The sequence below is a fragment of the Pararge aegeria genome, chromosome 11 (assembly GCF_905163445.1).
Source record: "Pararge aegeria chromosome 11, ilParAegt1.1, whole genome shotgun sequence".
NCBI lineage: Eukaryota > Metazoa > Arthropoda > Insecta > Lepidoptera > Nymphalidae > Pararge > Pararge aegeria.
Window position 1 is genome coordinate 2,954,905 of NC_053190.1, and position 16,173 is coordinate 2,971,077.

Consider the following 16,173-nt stretch of genomic DNA (forward strand, 5'->3'; position numbering starts at 1 on the left):
TGTTTGTCATTTTCTAGAATCGAAATATTTAACATGTGTAAAAAGGATGTTATTTGTATTGAAACAAAGCTCAAATTTGCCTACAATTCTTTAGCCTAGGGCTTTTGGCTAAAACGACTCCTTGATTACCAGCGAGCAAATTTTGTACTAAGGCTACAGGATAGTAAACGGTTCATACGGTAACGGATAGTGATTTAAATAAAACAAACTGAATTAACTTAGCTAATTTATTTCACTTAATGCTAACGCCCTTCTGAGTCAACGTGTTATCCTCATAAGTCTCGAGCACATCCTTTAAGTGCTCATTGTCCCTTGGCTTCTTGAACTGTCTTCGTTTCTGGGAGACCTTCTTCCGTTTTGGCGCTATAGGTTTTTTAGGGCCGTGGTCCTGCATCGACTTAATACCCTGTTTCTCTAAATACTCCTCTATTTTTGCGTCATCCATCGCGTCCACTGCTGTAGCACGCCACAATTTTACGAATTCGTCGTCAACCTAGAAATAAAATTCTACATGTTATGTTTCAACGACATGATTATTTGTGCCGCAAAGCATGGTTGCCGGCGTAATTACGGCCACATGAGGCTTAACACCGACCCTTCAGGTTAATGGTCATAGGGCGGCACGTTGCAGAACCTTTTTGCTAGCATAACTTGCCGAGTATTGCTGTGTTCATGGCTGGCAATGGTTTTCCACTTACATAAGGTGGCCAATCTGCTTGGTCCTATTAAGTTCATATTCTTTATTCAAATATGCCTATCACTGGCATCATCTTTAAAGTAAAGGGAAGGAAATACTTTTAAAAAATGTTTAATGCAATATATAAAAACAAAATCTTTTATTTCTGTAAAATCCAAAAGAAATATCTTAATATATTTTTTGATATAGTTGATACTTCCGACATAATTTTAAGGGCAGTTTAGTCACCGTGCCTATTGAAAGTGCCTACCCACCTCGAATGCACAGGAATTTGGACTAGGGTAAGCATAAAGAAGGAAAATGGCATAAAATGGCGTAATCGTCTTCGCTGCCAGTCATATAAAAATGTTAGGGTAGGCAGCGCTTTTGTGCATGTATGAGGTGCACGTCACTGAATGGAGCCTTGATTGTCTAAGCTATAAATAACTACTTTTTATGCTACGGGAAGTGAACTGTGCAGTGGCCTACTAATAATACATTGAGGGTCTGTTTATCAAAGTCAATGTCAAATATTTCTTTATTCAAATAGGCACATATATGGCACTTTTGATGCGTACATTACATGTAAAATATGACATAGAAGTGAGTCGACGGCGATAACTAAATTCGTCAACTTAAAACTAAAGCTACGAGGGTTCCAAACGCGCCCTGGTCTAAGAAGAAGCCCACAACAAACATAGTCGGTTTTTTTTTTTGTGATCACCATATCACATTGTCATTTAAAACTAACTATTAAAGAAGCGACGAGCGGTTAGAACAATAATTTAACCAAAGCATTTTAATGTTGACGTAGTCCTTAATACTGTAGTAGGACTTTTCTAGAATACTTACATCAAGAGTGGCGGTTCTGTCATTGTAGAACAAAATTTTCTTTTTATCCGTCGGTCTTGTGATGTAAAGTATTTCCTGTGCCAGGTTCTTAAGAGCTCTCTCGCAGTGCGGAAGTGATTCCTGGACATCTTCTAGAAAGATCCCTCCCAGGCCTTTTAAGTCCTGCTGTTTGAGTAACCTGTAATTCAGATAATGGCAACACAATCATTGAGGTGTCTGTCTGTGATTTCGAAATTGCCTTTTATTTAGTTAATATGATTATGATGAGGTGATAGCCCAGTGGGTAGGACTTCGACTTCACTTTCGAGGGGCCGAGTTCTAATCCCAGCACGCAACTTAAACTTTTAAGTTATGTGCTTTTTAAGTAATTAAAATATTACTTGCTTCTATGGTGAAGGAAAACATCGTGAGGAAACCTGCATGCCTGAGAGTACTCCATAACGTCTAACGGAGCTGTGTGCCCGCCGAGTGCCACTTTAGCTTCGCGACTCTGTAGGTAACTCTATTCTACGGTTCTCATCGTTCCTTATCCGATCACGTAGAGATACTCCAAACATAGCTCTCTTCATCTCCCGCTGAGTGACCCGAGCCATTTTGCAAGACCCACAGTTTCGGAGCCATAAGTCATCATCATACAGTTTAGTAACTTACGCATTTTTAGCCGACTTCTAAAAGGAGGGGGGCTCCTTTTTTTCAGTTGGTATAACATTAATATGCGAAGACGGTTTTTTTTTGTTAAATGTAATTCTATCTTAGAGTAAAACACAACGGCGTACTGAGCGGCGATAGGGGCTGGGCTTTACGTTTTTCTTATTCCACTACAAGTCCTTGACTGCGATGTTACATGGTGGTAAGTGATGATGCAGTCTAAGACGGTAGCGGGTTAACCTGATAGATGTCAGTTATACTATGACAGTACACACATCGCCATTTAGCCCCAAAGTAAGCGTAGCTTGTGTTATGGCTACTAAGATGACTGATTAATATTTTTATGGATAATATACATAAAATACTTATAATATACAGATAAACACCCAGACACTGAAAAACATTCATGTTCATCACACAAACATTTTCCAGTCGTGGGAATCGAACCCACGGCCTTTTGACTCAGAAAGCAGGGTCGCTGCAAACTGCGCCAATGGGCCGTCTAAATACTTATAATATATGAATAAACACCCAACACTGAAACAAATTTTTGTTCATCACACAAAAAAATTCTAGTTATGGGAATCGAACCCCAGCCTTGGACTATGAAAGCAGGGTTGCTGCGCCAGTCAGCCGACGAACTGATTAAGTCCTTTTAAACGTTAAATCGCGTACCGGCACGTCTTTGTCGATGGGGAAAGACTAGACCAATAAAAAGTCACAAATTGAAAATTCTGTTGCCATAGCGATAAAATATTAATGTTTTCTTATCTTACCTTAGTAATGATTTCTTATCCTTGATTTTATATACAGGTTTGAATATGTACTTCCCATCTAGCGAGCATTCTATTTTTGGATTGTTCTGTAGTGCTTCTGTCTGCAGCCACTGGAAATAGATTAATTAAATAACTACTAGTTCGTCCCGCGGTACGACCTAATGTTGACCTCTCCTTAATCCTATTATAACATAGACGATATGTAAACAAAAAAAGAGGTTAAGGCCGTAGTCCACCACGCTCGCCCAGTGCGTATCGGTGGACTTCACACACCTTTGAGAACGTTATGCAGAACTCTCGGGTATGCAGGTTTAGTTTCCTAACGATGTTTTTCTTTTTTTTTTTTATTCCTATACAGGTTAGCCCTAGACTGCAATTTCACCTTTGGGTGAGTTATGATGGTAGCGTGATAACCTGTTTGAGAGTACGGTAGTCATACCCCTAATTGGTTTCTACGTGACCTAGCACCGGAACACTAGTTTTTCTGAGAAAGACCTCGTTGCTTGAGCTTTAAGTTGCCGAAAGTACGTTACCATCCCCTCACAACGTCATTACTTCGTAAGACTATATTTTAATTGAAAAAAAATCTTATAATACTGGCTTCAGTCGTGGCCAGACCAATCTCATGAACCTAAACTCGGTGGGTCTACTTGAACTATACTGGATCACGCCTGAGAGCATCTTAAACTCAAATCATCAGATAATCTTCCTAATACCATATTATTGAACATCTATCTTATCTTTAACAGGTATGCCGAATTTTACTTTATCGGATGCCATCAATGCTTTAAAAACAGATTATAAACTGTTTTTTATTTTTTCATTTTAAAGAAAGTTTTGTAATGCTCCTGGATAAAATGTCTTCAGCTCATTTCATAACCATATGGTTTTGAAATCGGGATGTATAAAAAATAGTCGTTATTAAAATGAACTGGAAATACGTAAAAACTAACCAACAACTAAATAAAATCTTTGAGAAAGAACTTACCTGTTTTATTTTACTCCCAACATCTAACTGGTTGGTTTCATCCAAGATGTCGTCGAGGCTCAGCGGATGGTCGTCCCCATCTTGATGCCTCGACCTCATGTGTCTGACGATGCGGGCAAGAACTCCGAATCGATAGGAGGAACTGCCCGCCATGGTTTTGTAACTAGAAACAGTAAAATATTTGTTGTTTCATAGGGATGAAAAAAAAAAAAGAATATAAACAGTCGACTTACTAGAAACGGTCATAAATTAGTGATATCACCAGTCTTAGGAAAGTACAGAAAACCTTTGTGGGGCTGAGTATATACTTTTATAACATGCTACCGAAAGTAATTTTAGATTTACCATTACATAAGTTTAAAGAATGTATAAAAACACACTGAATACATCAAGCTTACTATACTATTGATGAATTTCATAATGACAAGGTTGCCTGAAAGCAGGCCGGTCCGCTTTCATCTCACACAAGATGGAACAAAGATTGTTAAATTGCAAAACGATGTTGGAAAAGAGGAACTGCTGAGTTTCTTGCCGGCTTATTCTCGGTAGAATATGCCTTCCGAACCGGTGGTAGCGTCACTAAAACAGACATACTTTCAAAAGTGCTTATTACTACCTACTTGAAAAAAAATGAATTTTAATTTAATGGAAACACATCCAATGACCCTAACCCAATTGAGGACTGATGGTCAGTATACTGCTGCTGCTGCTGCGACCTTGCACTTGTTATCTTGGCATTTGTAGGAAAAAAACATAAGTCGTTTGGTGAGTCGCAAGAAGATCAGCAGGAATACGTCCTGCAAAGTGCCCCCCGGACCCCATCAATCTGAGGTATAGGTATTGGATAGAAGCAGGCGTAATTGTTTAAAGGGCTAGCAAAGGCAGGAGAAAAAAATTCTATCCCCCAATTATATCTCCTGACATATAACTAACGTGTCCATCTGCTAAAGCACGGGAACATGGAATATGAGGAGTTTACCCTCGTTCATTATTGCACATATATTAGTTGGATATTATTTCAATGCAATGAAATAAATTGTATGTACAGCCGATAAGTGCCTTTGCTTTGGTAAGCTTTTTTTGCTTCCTTTGCTTTTTTATCAAATGGTTTGCAACTTTATTGCATAATAAAGGAAACACACACAGGAACACTTACATTAACATAAATTATTTGCAAAAGGCGGCCTTATCATGATCTCTTCCAGGATACCTTAACTATTGGAATAAGGCAATGAGAGATGGGAAATCAAAATTCTATATAAAAAAAAAAAATTATAATACACATAAGTAGAATTATTAAAAAATCATCTCACTTGAGAAAAGTATACACATTTATTGTCTGTTTATAAAAATAATTTTAAAACAGCTCTTAGTTTTTTCTGGCAACTGTCACTTAAAATAAATAAAGAAAGGAATTTGTGTGTCTAGCAGTTCATTAAATCCGTACCCTGATTGTTTTTTAAGCAGCATTGTCCCTTGGCCGCGTTTTGTATTCTACTTCTGTCTTTGTATTTCTATTGTTTTTTTATTTTCCTAACCTCATAGTGGTGTACAAATAAAGAGTTAAAAATATAAAATAAAAAAAATTGTCAACTTACCTAGCAGCATCAAGTTTAGGTGCAGCATTGACAGAGCTGACAGATTTGGACTTCTTCTTGCTGTCATCTTTAAAAGATGATTCATCTTTCTTTTTCTTCTCGATACTGGAATTAAAGATGAATGTAAAGTTTTCATGTTGGAAAATTTTGATTGTTGTAGTGAGTAGGTGGGTGTTAATTAATTTCCTTAGATGTTACCTTTTATCGACGGCACGGTGGTGTATGGTAAAATTCGTAGGAATTTATGATTACACCATAATAGTTTTAAGTCTACTTGTGAATTTTGGTTAATAAATTTATTTATTATTATTATTATCCTTATATATCTACCCACTACAGGGCACATGTCTTCTCTCAGAATGAGAAGGCTTGAGGCCATAGTCCAACAATGTGTAAAAGTGTGGATTGGTAGACACAGAAAGTAAAATGTATCGCTTTGTTAAAATGCTTCACATTAGTGTCTATCAATTAGTTAGACATTTCATTAAATATTATCACTGATTAAATCTAATAAGGTTTGAACCTGATAAGATTAGTGCTGGTAGTTTATGAAATGTACCTTAAACACTAAACATACAGAGAACAATTATTGATAAGACGTTTTCTAAACCACTTTATTATAATTAAATTTAAGGGCCTTCCTTTGATGTAAAGTAACAGAAGGATTGCTTCATTACAAACAGAGATCTTAACAATGCCAGTTTCCATTGAAGAATGCTAAAAATTAAACTTTATTGTTTGGATAGCAAATTTTAACTTCACAGCAATTTAAGAACAATGATTCTCTAGATAAGTTATCAAAATAATATATTATTATAAGAAATAATATAATAAGATATGTTAACAAAATTTCCAATCATAGTAGAAACAATAAACAAGTTTATAAAAGTAAACCACTTTTATAATGATTGCTTGTTCATTCAGTTAATAGTTCACAACAAATCAAGAATAACCAACACATAAATAATTACAGAAGCTATATCTTAATACATTTCAACTTATTGGTAAAGACTTTCATTGGTCAAAGATTTCAATTGCAGATACGCTCTAATGCCGCAAAATAGTGTCTTTAGTACTTTAGTTCAATGATTTTTGGTAAAGGATTTCTAAAACCACACTGTTTTTTGTAAAATCGCATTTCTAAATAAATTAGAAACTTAACATGGACTGTAGACATCATATTTACCGTGGGACAAATTTCACTATTGAGAAATTATAACGAATCTTATCGTGATACAATTAACTTAAATCTAAAAGTACGATAGTCGCATGAAGAAAACGTAAGGCGGGCCCTTTATAAGGATATCACGATATCCGTGGGAGGGAGCGAGAGGAGGGAAAGTAATTGGTAATTGGTAAAACTATTGAAGGGGCCAGTTCAGTTGGCTTTGGTTCACACAAGTGTTTATCAAGTATGTGACGTACCTCGGTGTCGCAAGTGCCTTTTTCCTAAACGCTTCGCGTTCTCGCAACAGTGCGGGATCCATAGCTTACTAGTCAATTTGAAGTACAGTCTAGAAGAGGTAAGCCAAAATTTGTTTACAACATATCAAAATATGAGCCTGCCTGTTAGCGATAAAAAATTTTGCTCAATTCTTGTGTCAGACGTCAATGTCATTGATTGACACTTTTTTGTTCTTTCTCATTCCCGTAAGAAAAAGGCAAGGGTTTATTGCCGTACAGCCATTACATTGTCAATGTAGATTATTATTGTCAAAATTCTAATAAGTAGGATAGTCGCATTGAAGTAAGTTTGTAACTAGTTTATACCTTCAGACTGCAATGTCTAATCGTATTTTAAAAGCGCACCCATACTTACCACCAACGACTTCAATACATATCGATGCCTGGCTAATGGATATAACTGGTACGTGAATGTTTGATCGTATCTGAATCGTTGCTATAGGTAGAAAGAAATAAAAAATCATCCGTTTAAAAATAAAAAATAAAATGGAACATTTGCATTATTAAACAGAACAAAAATAAATAATGTCTGCAGAACTTGTTTCAAACTGGGAACGCAAATTAGGCGGCAAAATTATATTTGTTTGTTCTCAAACTTCGCTCTTCACTGTGTCGCCATACGTGAGACGGTGTGGACGCTTGGAATTTAGGTATGTGTACATGATATATCATGTAGTATTTACTATATTTTACTTACGTACCTATACTAACTTGTTTACTTGTTTATAAGCACTAATTTGATTTTTATAAGATAGAATTTTCCTTTTATATCTTACTGTAAGCACTATTCTGTGCTGTAAATTACTACAATTCCTGTAACTAGTTTTGTAGATTATTATTGCCTAGGTTATTTCTATGTTTTATAAACAAATAAATCTTTTTTTTATTTTTAATCTATATCGGAATATTTGAAAGGAAGGAGGTTTGTGTGACCTATGTATTTTTGAATGCGCTTATCTCAGCAAGAAGAAAATGCCAGTCTGATTCGCAAAATTCTCTTTGCTTTATAAAGTGGGAGTGGAAAAGACTATGTAACATCACACTTTGACCTTGAGTTAATACAGGTCAAACCGCGAGGCTTAGCTAGCGTATCTATATATATCTACAAGCGGTCCCCCGCGACTTCATCGCGGTACAATATTTGATAACTTTCGTATAAAAACTTTCTTCCGCTATCTTACACAATAAACTCCGACTCGCCGCGTCGTCGCGCCTGCCTACCTGTTTAATGAGGTGGGCAAAATATAAAACACAATATTTTTAATCTCACTGTTTAGCTCGTTCTAAGAAGTATACAATCATCCCCTATTGAACCCCTTGGTGGTTTTGGATTTCACTTTTACTGTTACATTGGTTAACCTAAACACAAATTATGATCTGTATAACTAAAGAAATCACTGACTTTCAAGCTTTCATCCTCTATTTAACCCCTTAGGGAAGATAACTAAGAAATACAATGCATGAAAGATGATTTATCGATAACAAAGGCATGCAATGCATGAAAGATTTATCGATAGTGCGACTAAACGTAAAACTATTTGTTTGTTTCCTTTATTCAGATCAACCACTGCATCGATTTTAATGAAATTTGCCGTACTTATAGCTTGCATTCTGGGAATAAATAAATATACTACGACACACTAGTGTGTGTAGTGTGTGACTAGTACACACATAGCCATCTAGCCCCAGAGTAGGGCTAGGGTAAGCTTAGCTTGTGTTATGGGTACTAGGACTGATGAATATTTTTACGAATAATGTACAAAAATACTTATAAAATACAGATTAACACCCAGACACTGAAAACATTCATGTTTATGACACAAACGTTTTCCAGTTGGGAATCGAACCCACGGCCTTGGATTCGGAAAGCAGGGTCGCTGCCCACTGCGCCACTCGGTCTTCATGAATGCACATAGGATGCACTGTTATCCCCAATCACCGGGGATCATTACCGGGGAATTCAAAAATTACCCCTTGTTACGATCTTGCGTTTAGAAATATAGCTTGCAACCTAGGTGAGTCGCTACAAATAGACTAGGCTAGACTAGATGTTTTAAAATGGCACATAGAGTAAGCCTACTTGAAATAAATAAATTTTAAATTTCGAACAGGATGCTTTATTTTATAGCCCGAAAAAGAAACGGTTCCCGCAGGATTTAGGAATAACCGAATGAAGTGCTGACAACTAGTTGTGTAGGTATACCACTCACAAGAGAAAAAAAGGTGAGACTTTATACGAGATAACAGAGTGATGATATAACCTAATCTTATTAGAAGCATCGGAGAGGTCAATGACCTCGTACAGTTTTCTTTTAAATCGGACTGCTATATCATTATTAACTCTCATACCTGCGGGCTAAAAGACAGATAGACAGCGGCAATTCTGAAATTACAAATTCCCAATTTCCCTCTGCCGGGGATCGAACTAGTTTTCCACTTGTAGGTAAGATCATAGGATTACAAATTAATCAACCTTGATTTAGAGGTTAACATTAGAGGAAGCTCGTGAGACAAAAATTAAAACACGTTATTGCACACAAATAATAAAAAATATATACGTATAATGCGGGGAAAACATAATTAAAAATGTACATGGCGCATCTAGGTAACGCTTTGTTGTAGTAGATTGTTAAATCATCAAAGAATTTATCCGCTGGGGATTCCGATAAGATCCGATAGTTATTTCTTAGATTGTACCTAGTCTATTAGCTCCACGGTTTTACCCGCGTTAAATGTCATATTGTATCGATTTGTGATTTAACCTTGATATAATATGTCATCGCGGTCTTTTTAGAGGCCTTTTTAAGTTCTACAAGTGTTCCATAGAAAGTATTTTTAAATCGGCAGCATTCGTAGAAAACGCATTTCATATATTCTAGTAAAAATATTCTACGTACTACTAGGTATTCAAAGAAATATTGAAAAAGTAGTTAGTAAGTTGTGATATAAATAGACCAACTTTTTTTATTGAGTTCCAAGCAGGAGAATATTTCATTTCGAATTCGCGACCTGCGCGACGCGTGTTCGTTTTTCTTCCTGACTCTAAGCCGGTTTTTTTTAAAAATATGTTAGTGCTTTAGATTTTTTTTTTTATTATTTTCTTTGTTTCAGGTTCACAACATGTGGCGTCATAATAGTTTTTATTATGTTTTACATTTGCTGTTGGCACTGCAATGGTGAGTGGCATACGCGCATTTTCTATACATTTTTTTACATTGTTTGTTGAAAAAGTACCACATAGTAAAACATTTACTACTGCCAAAAATGTAAGCTAATGATAAGCAATATTAAAACTCCATTTCACTTATAAATTACTAGCGTACCCAACCCCTTTTCGCCGGGCTAGATTTTGCTTTATTTTATCTAAACAATAAACTTACATCATTAAATTAAGTCTCATAATATATTAAATCATTTATTTCTCTCCGTATTCATTCTCTTCTATTCTCTTCTCGAGCGGGTGAAGATCATTATCCACACCCATGTACACCCAACATTAGAGTATCATCATAGTAAATAAAAGCTGTAGGTAATTTGACAGTTCAAAAATAGGAGTGCTCCGATCGTCACCAAACTTTACAGGATTACTCGCCAGTTCAATCCGGTGATTCCTTGAAAGTTTAATTTAAATCGGTCCAGCCGTTTCGGAGCCTATAAGGAACATACCCACACACTTTCTCTTTTATATAGGTATATAGGAGATAGATAGATAGATTATCATCTAAAATTACCCATGCTAGTAACAAGTATCCGGAAAAGTTTTCGGAGGATTTAAAATAGAGTCTTTGTTAAGTACTGATCATCAGCATTATTATTGAACCATTGTTGGGCCACTACAGCGCACGGGTCCCCTCTCAGAATGAGACTGGTTTAGGCCGTAGTCTAGCACGCTGGTCGAGTGCTGTATCGAAGATTTCACACGTCTATGAATTATGATCAGAATGGAGACCTTAAAGGCGTGCAGGTTTCCTTACGATGTTTTCCTTCACCGTTAAAGAAAATTACATTGCACGAATTAAAAAGTAGGTACGAAAGTTTGGAATCACTGGGTAGTAGCTTGAAGACTAAACCGACTCCGGCATAGTTTTGCACAACTACAGCTTGCATCCTGGAAATGGAGTTAGGATTAAGGATAGTTTTAAGCTTAAGAGAACGAACAGTTTCCTCGGGATTTAGGAAAAACGAAAGACGAATTCGCTGGCCACAGCTTCCTTGTAGGTAATATTAATAAGGATACTAAGAATAAATAGGTACAAAAACGAATTGCTCAAGTGACACCAAATATTTGTTTCCTAGGACCTGACAAATAAACGTAGTGGAATAATTATAGAAACAAACATTGACATTAAAAAAAAAATCACAATTCACTTATTTCAAGTAGACCTAATTTATAAGCGCTTTTGAAACGTCAAGTAATTGATCTGTATGTTGTGACCAGTGGCGTGCACTGGGTTTCCCCCCAGGGTATGCATAAGGCAGGAAAATGGCATACAATTTCAAAAATCCTCCTCCTATACGAGTTATATATCAATTTTAGGGTAAGCAGTGCTTTTGCGCATGTATGAAGTGCACGCCACTGGTTGTGACTCTACCACCTCAGTTGATGCCTGTCTTCTTTTGATGTTATAACGACGACCGTTGCGCTGTTGTGAGCCCTGTGGACTTATGAGTGGGAGGTCCGGGTTTGATCCCCAAGAAGGGATATTTGGGATTATATAAATTCTTAATTCTCTGGTCTTTCTGTTAGGAGGTTTTGGCCGTGACCCTACCGACAGAGAGTTGCCGCAAACCGATTTAGCTAGATTTTTTTTTATTTCTGGCGTTTGTACAGACGGCGTATCTAGCGTTACCATTGACACTGCCCGACTTTGTGGTAAGCTTCTTGGTTTAGCTCTGTCAATTTTATATTCCGTACCGGCTTTTATTTTTACGTTATAGTTTATATACTTAAGGTTTTGGCATGTCGCAAACACGTCTGTGAGCACACAGGGTCCCCCTGAAAACCAGCGCCGCAGCTCGCTGTGGCTTCCTGCTGAGGCGGAACCCTATTTGTCCACATGCTTTTTGTTGGATATATTTTTGTTAACAAATATAAGCGATTTTGTGGACAAATATAAAATTTCACATTAAACTTAAAACATAGTAACTTAAATTAGGGATATGAGTTATAACCCCATAAGGTTAGCCCGCTACCATCTTGGACATATTATTACCACCAGCACGGCTAGCGTGGGCAGGAGACAATTACTTCCCCGGCGAAAGGATAATAATTTATCTCCCACAGCTTTATTAACTCTCAGAGCATTGGCGCACAAGTGGAAATAATTTCCAAATAGTATGTGAAACGAGGGGCAACGTCTCCTATTCCATTTTCCCGTGCTTTAGCAGGTGGACACGTTAATTATATTCCCTGTCAGGGGATATAAAAGTGCTAGCCCCACAGGTGAGATTGCAGTCAAGAGCAAGTAGTGGAATAAAAAAAACTATATATAGTGCTTTGTAACGCTCCATTTGAAAGTCTTTATGTTTGTGCACCTACTTACAAGTTGATCTAAATACCTACCCACATTAACTACTTAGTAACAATATGTGAAAGTTGTTGAGGTCAGACGGTGATTGTCATTTATAATTAACTTATTAGGCATTTCATGATAATTTAGTTGCATTACAATTTACACTACACTAAATTTTTATCACGCTCTAGTATTTTATAATTAGGTGCTAGTTTTCGAAAACAGTAGACTGGTATCCTATGTATAACTGTAAATGGACATTGTTTCCCTACCTAGGTAAGCGATGTCCATAAAATCAAAAATACAAAAACAATGTTTAAATTTTTTTTTACAAAAACGTCTGATGTTAATGTGAATAGAATTAAAAAAAAAAAAAGGGAGTATACCTTATTGAAAATTACACTATTATCGACCTCATATCGAGGGCACGGGTCTCACGAGCGGGAAGTGTTTAGGACGCTGGCCTTGTGCAGATTGGTCAGGCATACAGGTTTCATATGATGTTTTAGTTGCTTAAATCACACTGAAATTGTATCTGGTGTTATCACGCCGCGCGTGATGATGATGTTCCCAACAGTGGGCCCATTAATTAGGCTGTAAATTAATGAAGATGAAACTGCAGTTACGAACTCTCGCATTATTGAACCTTCATAATTATTGTTTGTGGTTACAATACTCATACGCATTTAAATATAGAACATTGTCACCTGTTAATGGAAACCTTACGCAAATCTGGGATTAGTCCGTTTAGCTATTGTGTGGATTAATCGAGTTAGTTTAAAATAATTGGATTTAAAAAAAAGAAAACCTGACGCCATTACCTATCGTTTTAGTACCTATTAATTACCAATGGTTGACATTTTAATGGTTAGATACTAAAATCTAGCACTGATAAGTTTTCCGCTGATGTGTTTTATCCTTATAACAATGCCCGAAACCGGCTATCAATTACCGGTAAATATTTTTCTTTGTTGTACGGTTAATTAATCAAAAGATTTGTAAAAAACAGATTTCAAAAAGTCATGTTTTTTAATAATATCTTAGAAACAAACAAAGCGTGTACTGTTTTTTTTAATCGTTTTGAATTATAAACGGTATGTCCGATAAGCGAAACCGAAACCGAAACCTTAACCGAAATAATTTTTATGCCAGAGTAAATGACCCAAACCGGTTTGGCCTCAGATACCAAATGGGGCCAACCTTTAAGTAAGTGGGTCCTTCAAATAGAAAAAGTGATATCGCACACTGATAAGATTAACAGAGATATCGTGAAAATCAATATTTTTGTGCCTAGATGACGTGATATTGTTTTTTATGTGACATCAACAATCGCATATGGCGACACATCTAGCAGCTCAGTGCTTAGGACGTTCGACATAGGATCATAAGGTCTTGGACTCGATTCCTGGGTCGGGCTAAAAATTGTTGGCCATCCGGTAGGCCATCCTAGTAGGTACTCATAACACAAACTACGCTTACATTACGGGCTAGATGGGGATGTGTGTATTGTCGTAGTATATTTATTTAAGATGGGTTTTCCGATCGCAGAAGATGGTAGTAGTAGCACAGAGGATGCTGACCGTTCTCCGTTAAATTCCCGAAGTCGCTCCGTAAGACACCTTTTGAGAACATTATGCAGAACTGTCAGGCAGGCAGGTTTCCGCGCGATGTTTTCCTCAACGTTGAAGCAACTGTAATTTTAAATGCTGGAAAAGCGCACAAAATCTAGAAAAGAGAGGCGTGCTGGGCGCAACCCTCCGAAAGTGAAGTCGAACTTCACTTCGATATACTGAAGTTGTTTTAGTTGCCGATTAAATAAATATTAATATTTTATGGCAGTGTAAACACAGCCGAGGAGAGCCCCGCGTGGCAGTGGGCATGCGATGATGGTAAATGCATCAAGTCCAAGCATAACCCGCAGAGCTCCGAGCCAGCTCTCTCCCTCGAGGCCTGCAAAATGTTCTGCAACGAATATGGTAAGTTCTATGACATTTACTATTGTTATCTTCATTACGGAGTCGTAAATTACTTTTGACTGCTCATATAAAAGTTTAATCCTGACGCATCTACGTCCAAAATTTATGTAAATTCAGCACTAGTCGATTTTTTTTGTTTTATTTTATAAAGATGTTTCCTAAAAGTTGGATATAAAACACTTACTTAAATAAAAAACGTGTGTGTACTTATGAACACGCGTTGGAAGTTATACTTCTTTAACGTAACAAGATAAAAATCTTTTCAAATTTTTTATCTTACGCCTTATTCTAGAGTTTGTAGAGAAAACGACACTAAAAGTAGAAAAAAAGTATTTATTTAATACACTGAAAGTTTTACCATAACGCATTATCTAGTTATCTCATTATCGGACCAACAAGTTTCACTGAACATTAAAATTTGAGATTTTTGTACAATTGAATCAATTAAATCACCGGAATGAGCCCGCAGACTTTGACAATTGAAAGTGTACACTGTCAAACCTTATAGCTAAGTTAGCTATAAGGATTGAGGTAGAGGGTACATTGCCGAAGATATGTTTGGTGTGGAGTACAACTAACGAAGAAATTATAGATTACACCACACCGATTCTGCTGATTTTCGCGGAGTATAGCAAATTAAGCTCAATTTTTATAATATATCATGGAATTCCGCACAGTAACGCCTGCTTCTATCCAAAATCATCACGTTTTTCCTTCACCGACAATGCTAGTGATAACTCCTTTTTTGGGCTCTAGGTGTATTGTGGCCAGCCCCGACAGGTGTAACAGATTTGGGGCGTTTCCTGTCGAAAATAAACATCAACAACATAGAACTACAAATCATGAAGAGAGGAAAATCTGACGATATGATGCGATCAGCTGGTCGCGTGAGTTTGTAGACTAACTGTATTAAATTGTTTTGGAAGATTTAATTAGCCTTTATGTAGGTATTTTTTTGGGTTTTTATGATTATTTTGCATTGAGAAGAACATTATGGAGATTATTATTATTATTATTATTAACCCCGTTGATACCAAATTTAGCTAGTTAATGTGGAAAGTCACCAATTATCCTGTTAAGATTCGAGTTCCAGCTGAGGTCATTTTATCTAAGTTGGCAGGTACAATAACACACTTTAACGACCTCCCTGACGCAGCGGTGAGCTATGTGGTTTTAAATTGAAGACCCCGGGTTCAATTCCTGACAAGGGCAATTTAGGAATTTATAATTTGAAAACTTTCTCTGGTCTGGTCTGGTGGTAGACTTCAACCGTAGCTAGTTACCACCGTACGATTACACCGCGATTCAGCGTTCTGGTATGAAAGCGATTCCGTTACTATCTTAGGCTGCATCATCACTTACCCGTTTAGATTACAGTAATGGGCTAACTTGTAGTGGAATATAAAAAAAACTAGGTACAGTTCAGTGTTATCAGATGGCTCACAAGCTAATGCCTTTTTATCATTTTAGAGATTCAGGTATCTGGCAAAGTTAGCAGTTCCATACGGCCGGTCACCTAAACATGCTGGCAAGTCTGTCGACGTGTATGTGCACAACCGAAATCCCGATGTCACAGGTAACGTTGTCATAATTCCTAGTGTACATGTAGATAAGAATCATCAACACATCGCCGGTCCAGTAAATGAAGAAAATCTCCAGTACGGGTTATAAGTTCTTAAGGG

At 36.8% G+C, this 16,173-nt stretch overlaps 2 protein-coding genes across 4 annotated transcripts in view; one reads left to right on the forward strand and one right to left on the reverse strand.

Moving 5' to 3' along the window:
* Window positions 1-213: 213 nt before the first annotated feature.
* LOC120627194 (transcription initiation factor IIE subunit beta) lies at window positions 214-7,127 on the reverse strand. The gene is made up of 6 exons (XM_039895055.1): window positions 6,964-7,127; window positions 5,539-5,643; window positions 3,941-4,103; window positions 2,953-3,062; window positions 1,529-1,706; window positions 214-493 (listed from the first exon to the last, which is right to left on the reverse strand). Exons 1-6 carry the CDS (start codon window positions 7,023-7,025, stop codon window positions 233-235), a joined length of 879 nt encoding a protein of 292 aa, XP_039750989.1. The 5' UTR covers window positions 7,026-7,127; the 3' UTR covers window positions 214-232.
* LOC120627190 (chitooligosaccharidolytic beta-N-acetylglucosaminidase) overlaps window positions 6,988-16,173 on the forward strand; it is a 35,028-nt gene continuing 25,842 nt past the window's right edge. The window contains exons 1-5 of one of the 3 annotated variants that reach the window (XM_039895047.1): window positions 6,988-7,061; window positions 10,114-10,178; window positions 14,355-14,491; window positions 15,248-15,378; window positions 15,962-16,067. In XM_039895047.1, the coding sequence (XP_039750981.1) occupies window positions 10,123-10,178; window positions 14,355-14,491; window positions 15,248-15,378; window positions 15,962-16,067 (430 nt within the window). In that variant the 5' untranslated portion in view covers window positions 6,988-7,061; window positions 10,114-10,122. Of the gene's footprint in view, window positions 7,062-7,576; window positions 7,653-9,884; window positions 9,906-10,113; window positions 10,179-14,354; window positions 14,492-15,247; window positions 15,379-15,961; window positions 16,068-16,173 lie in introns of those variants that run through there. The other 2 variants (XM_039895048.1, XM_039895049.1) reach the window with 2 other exon arrangements.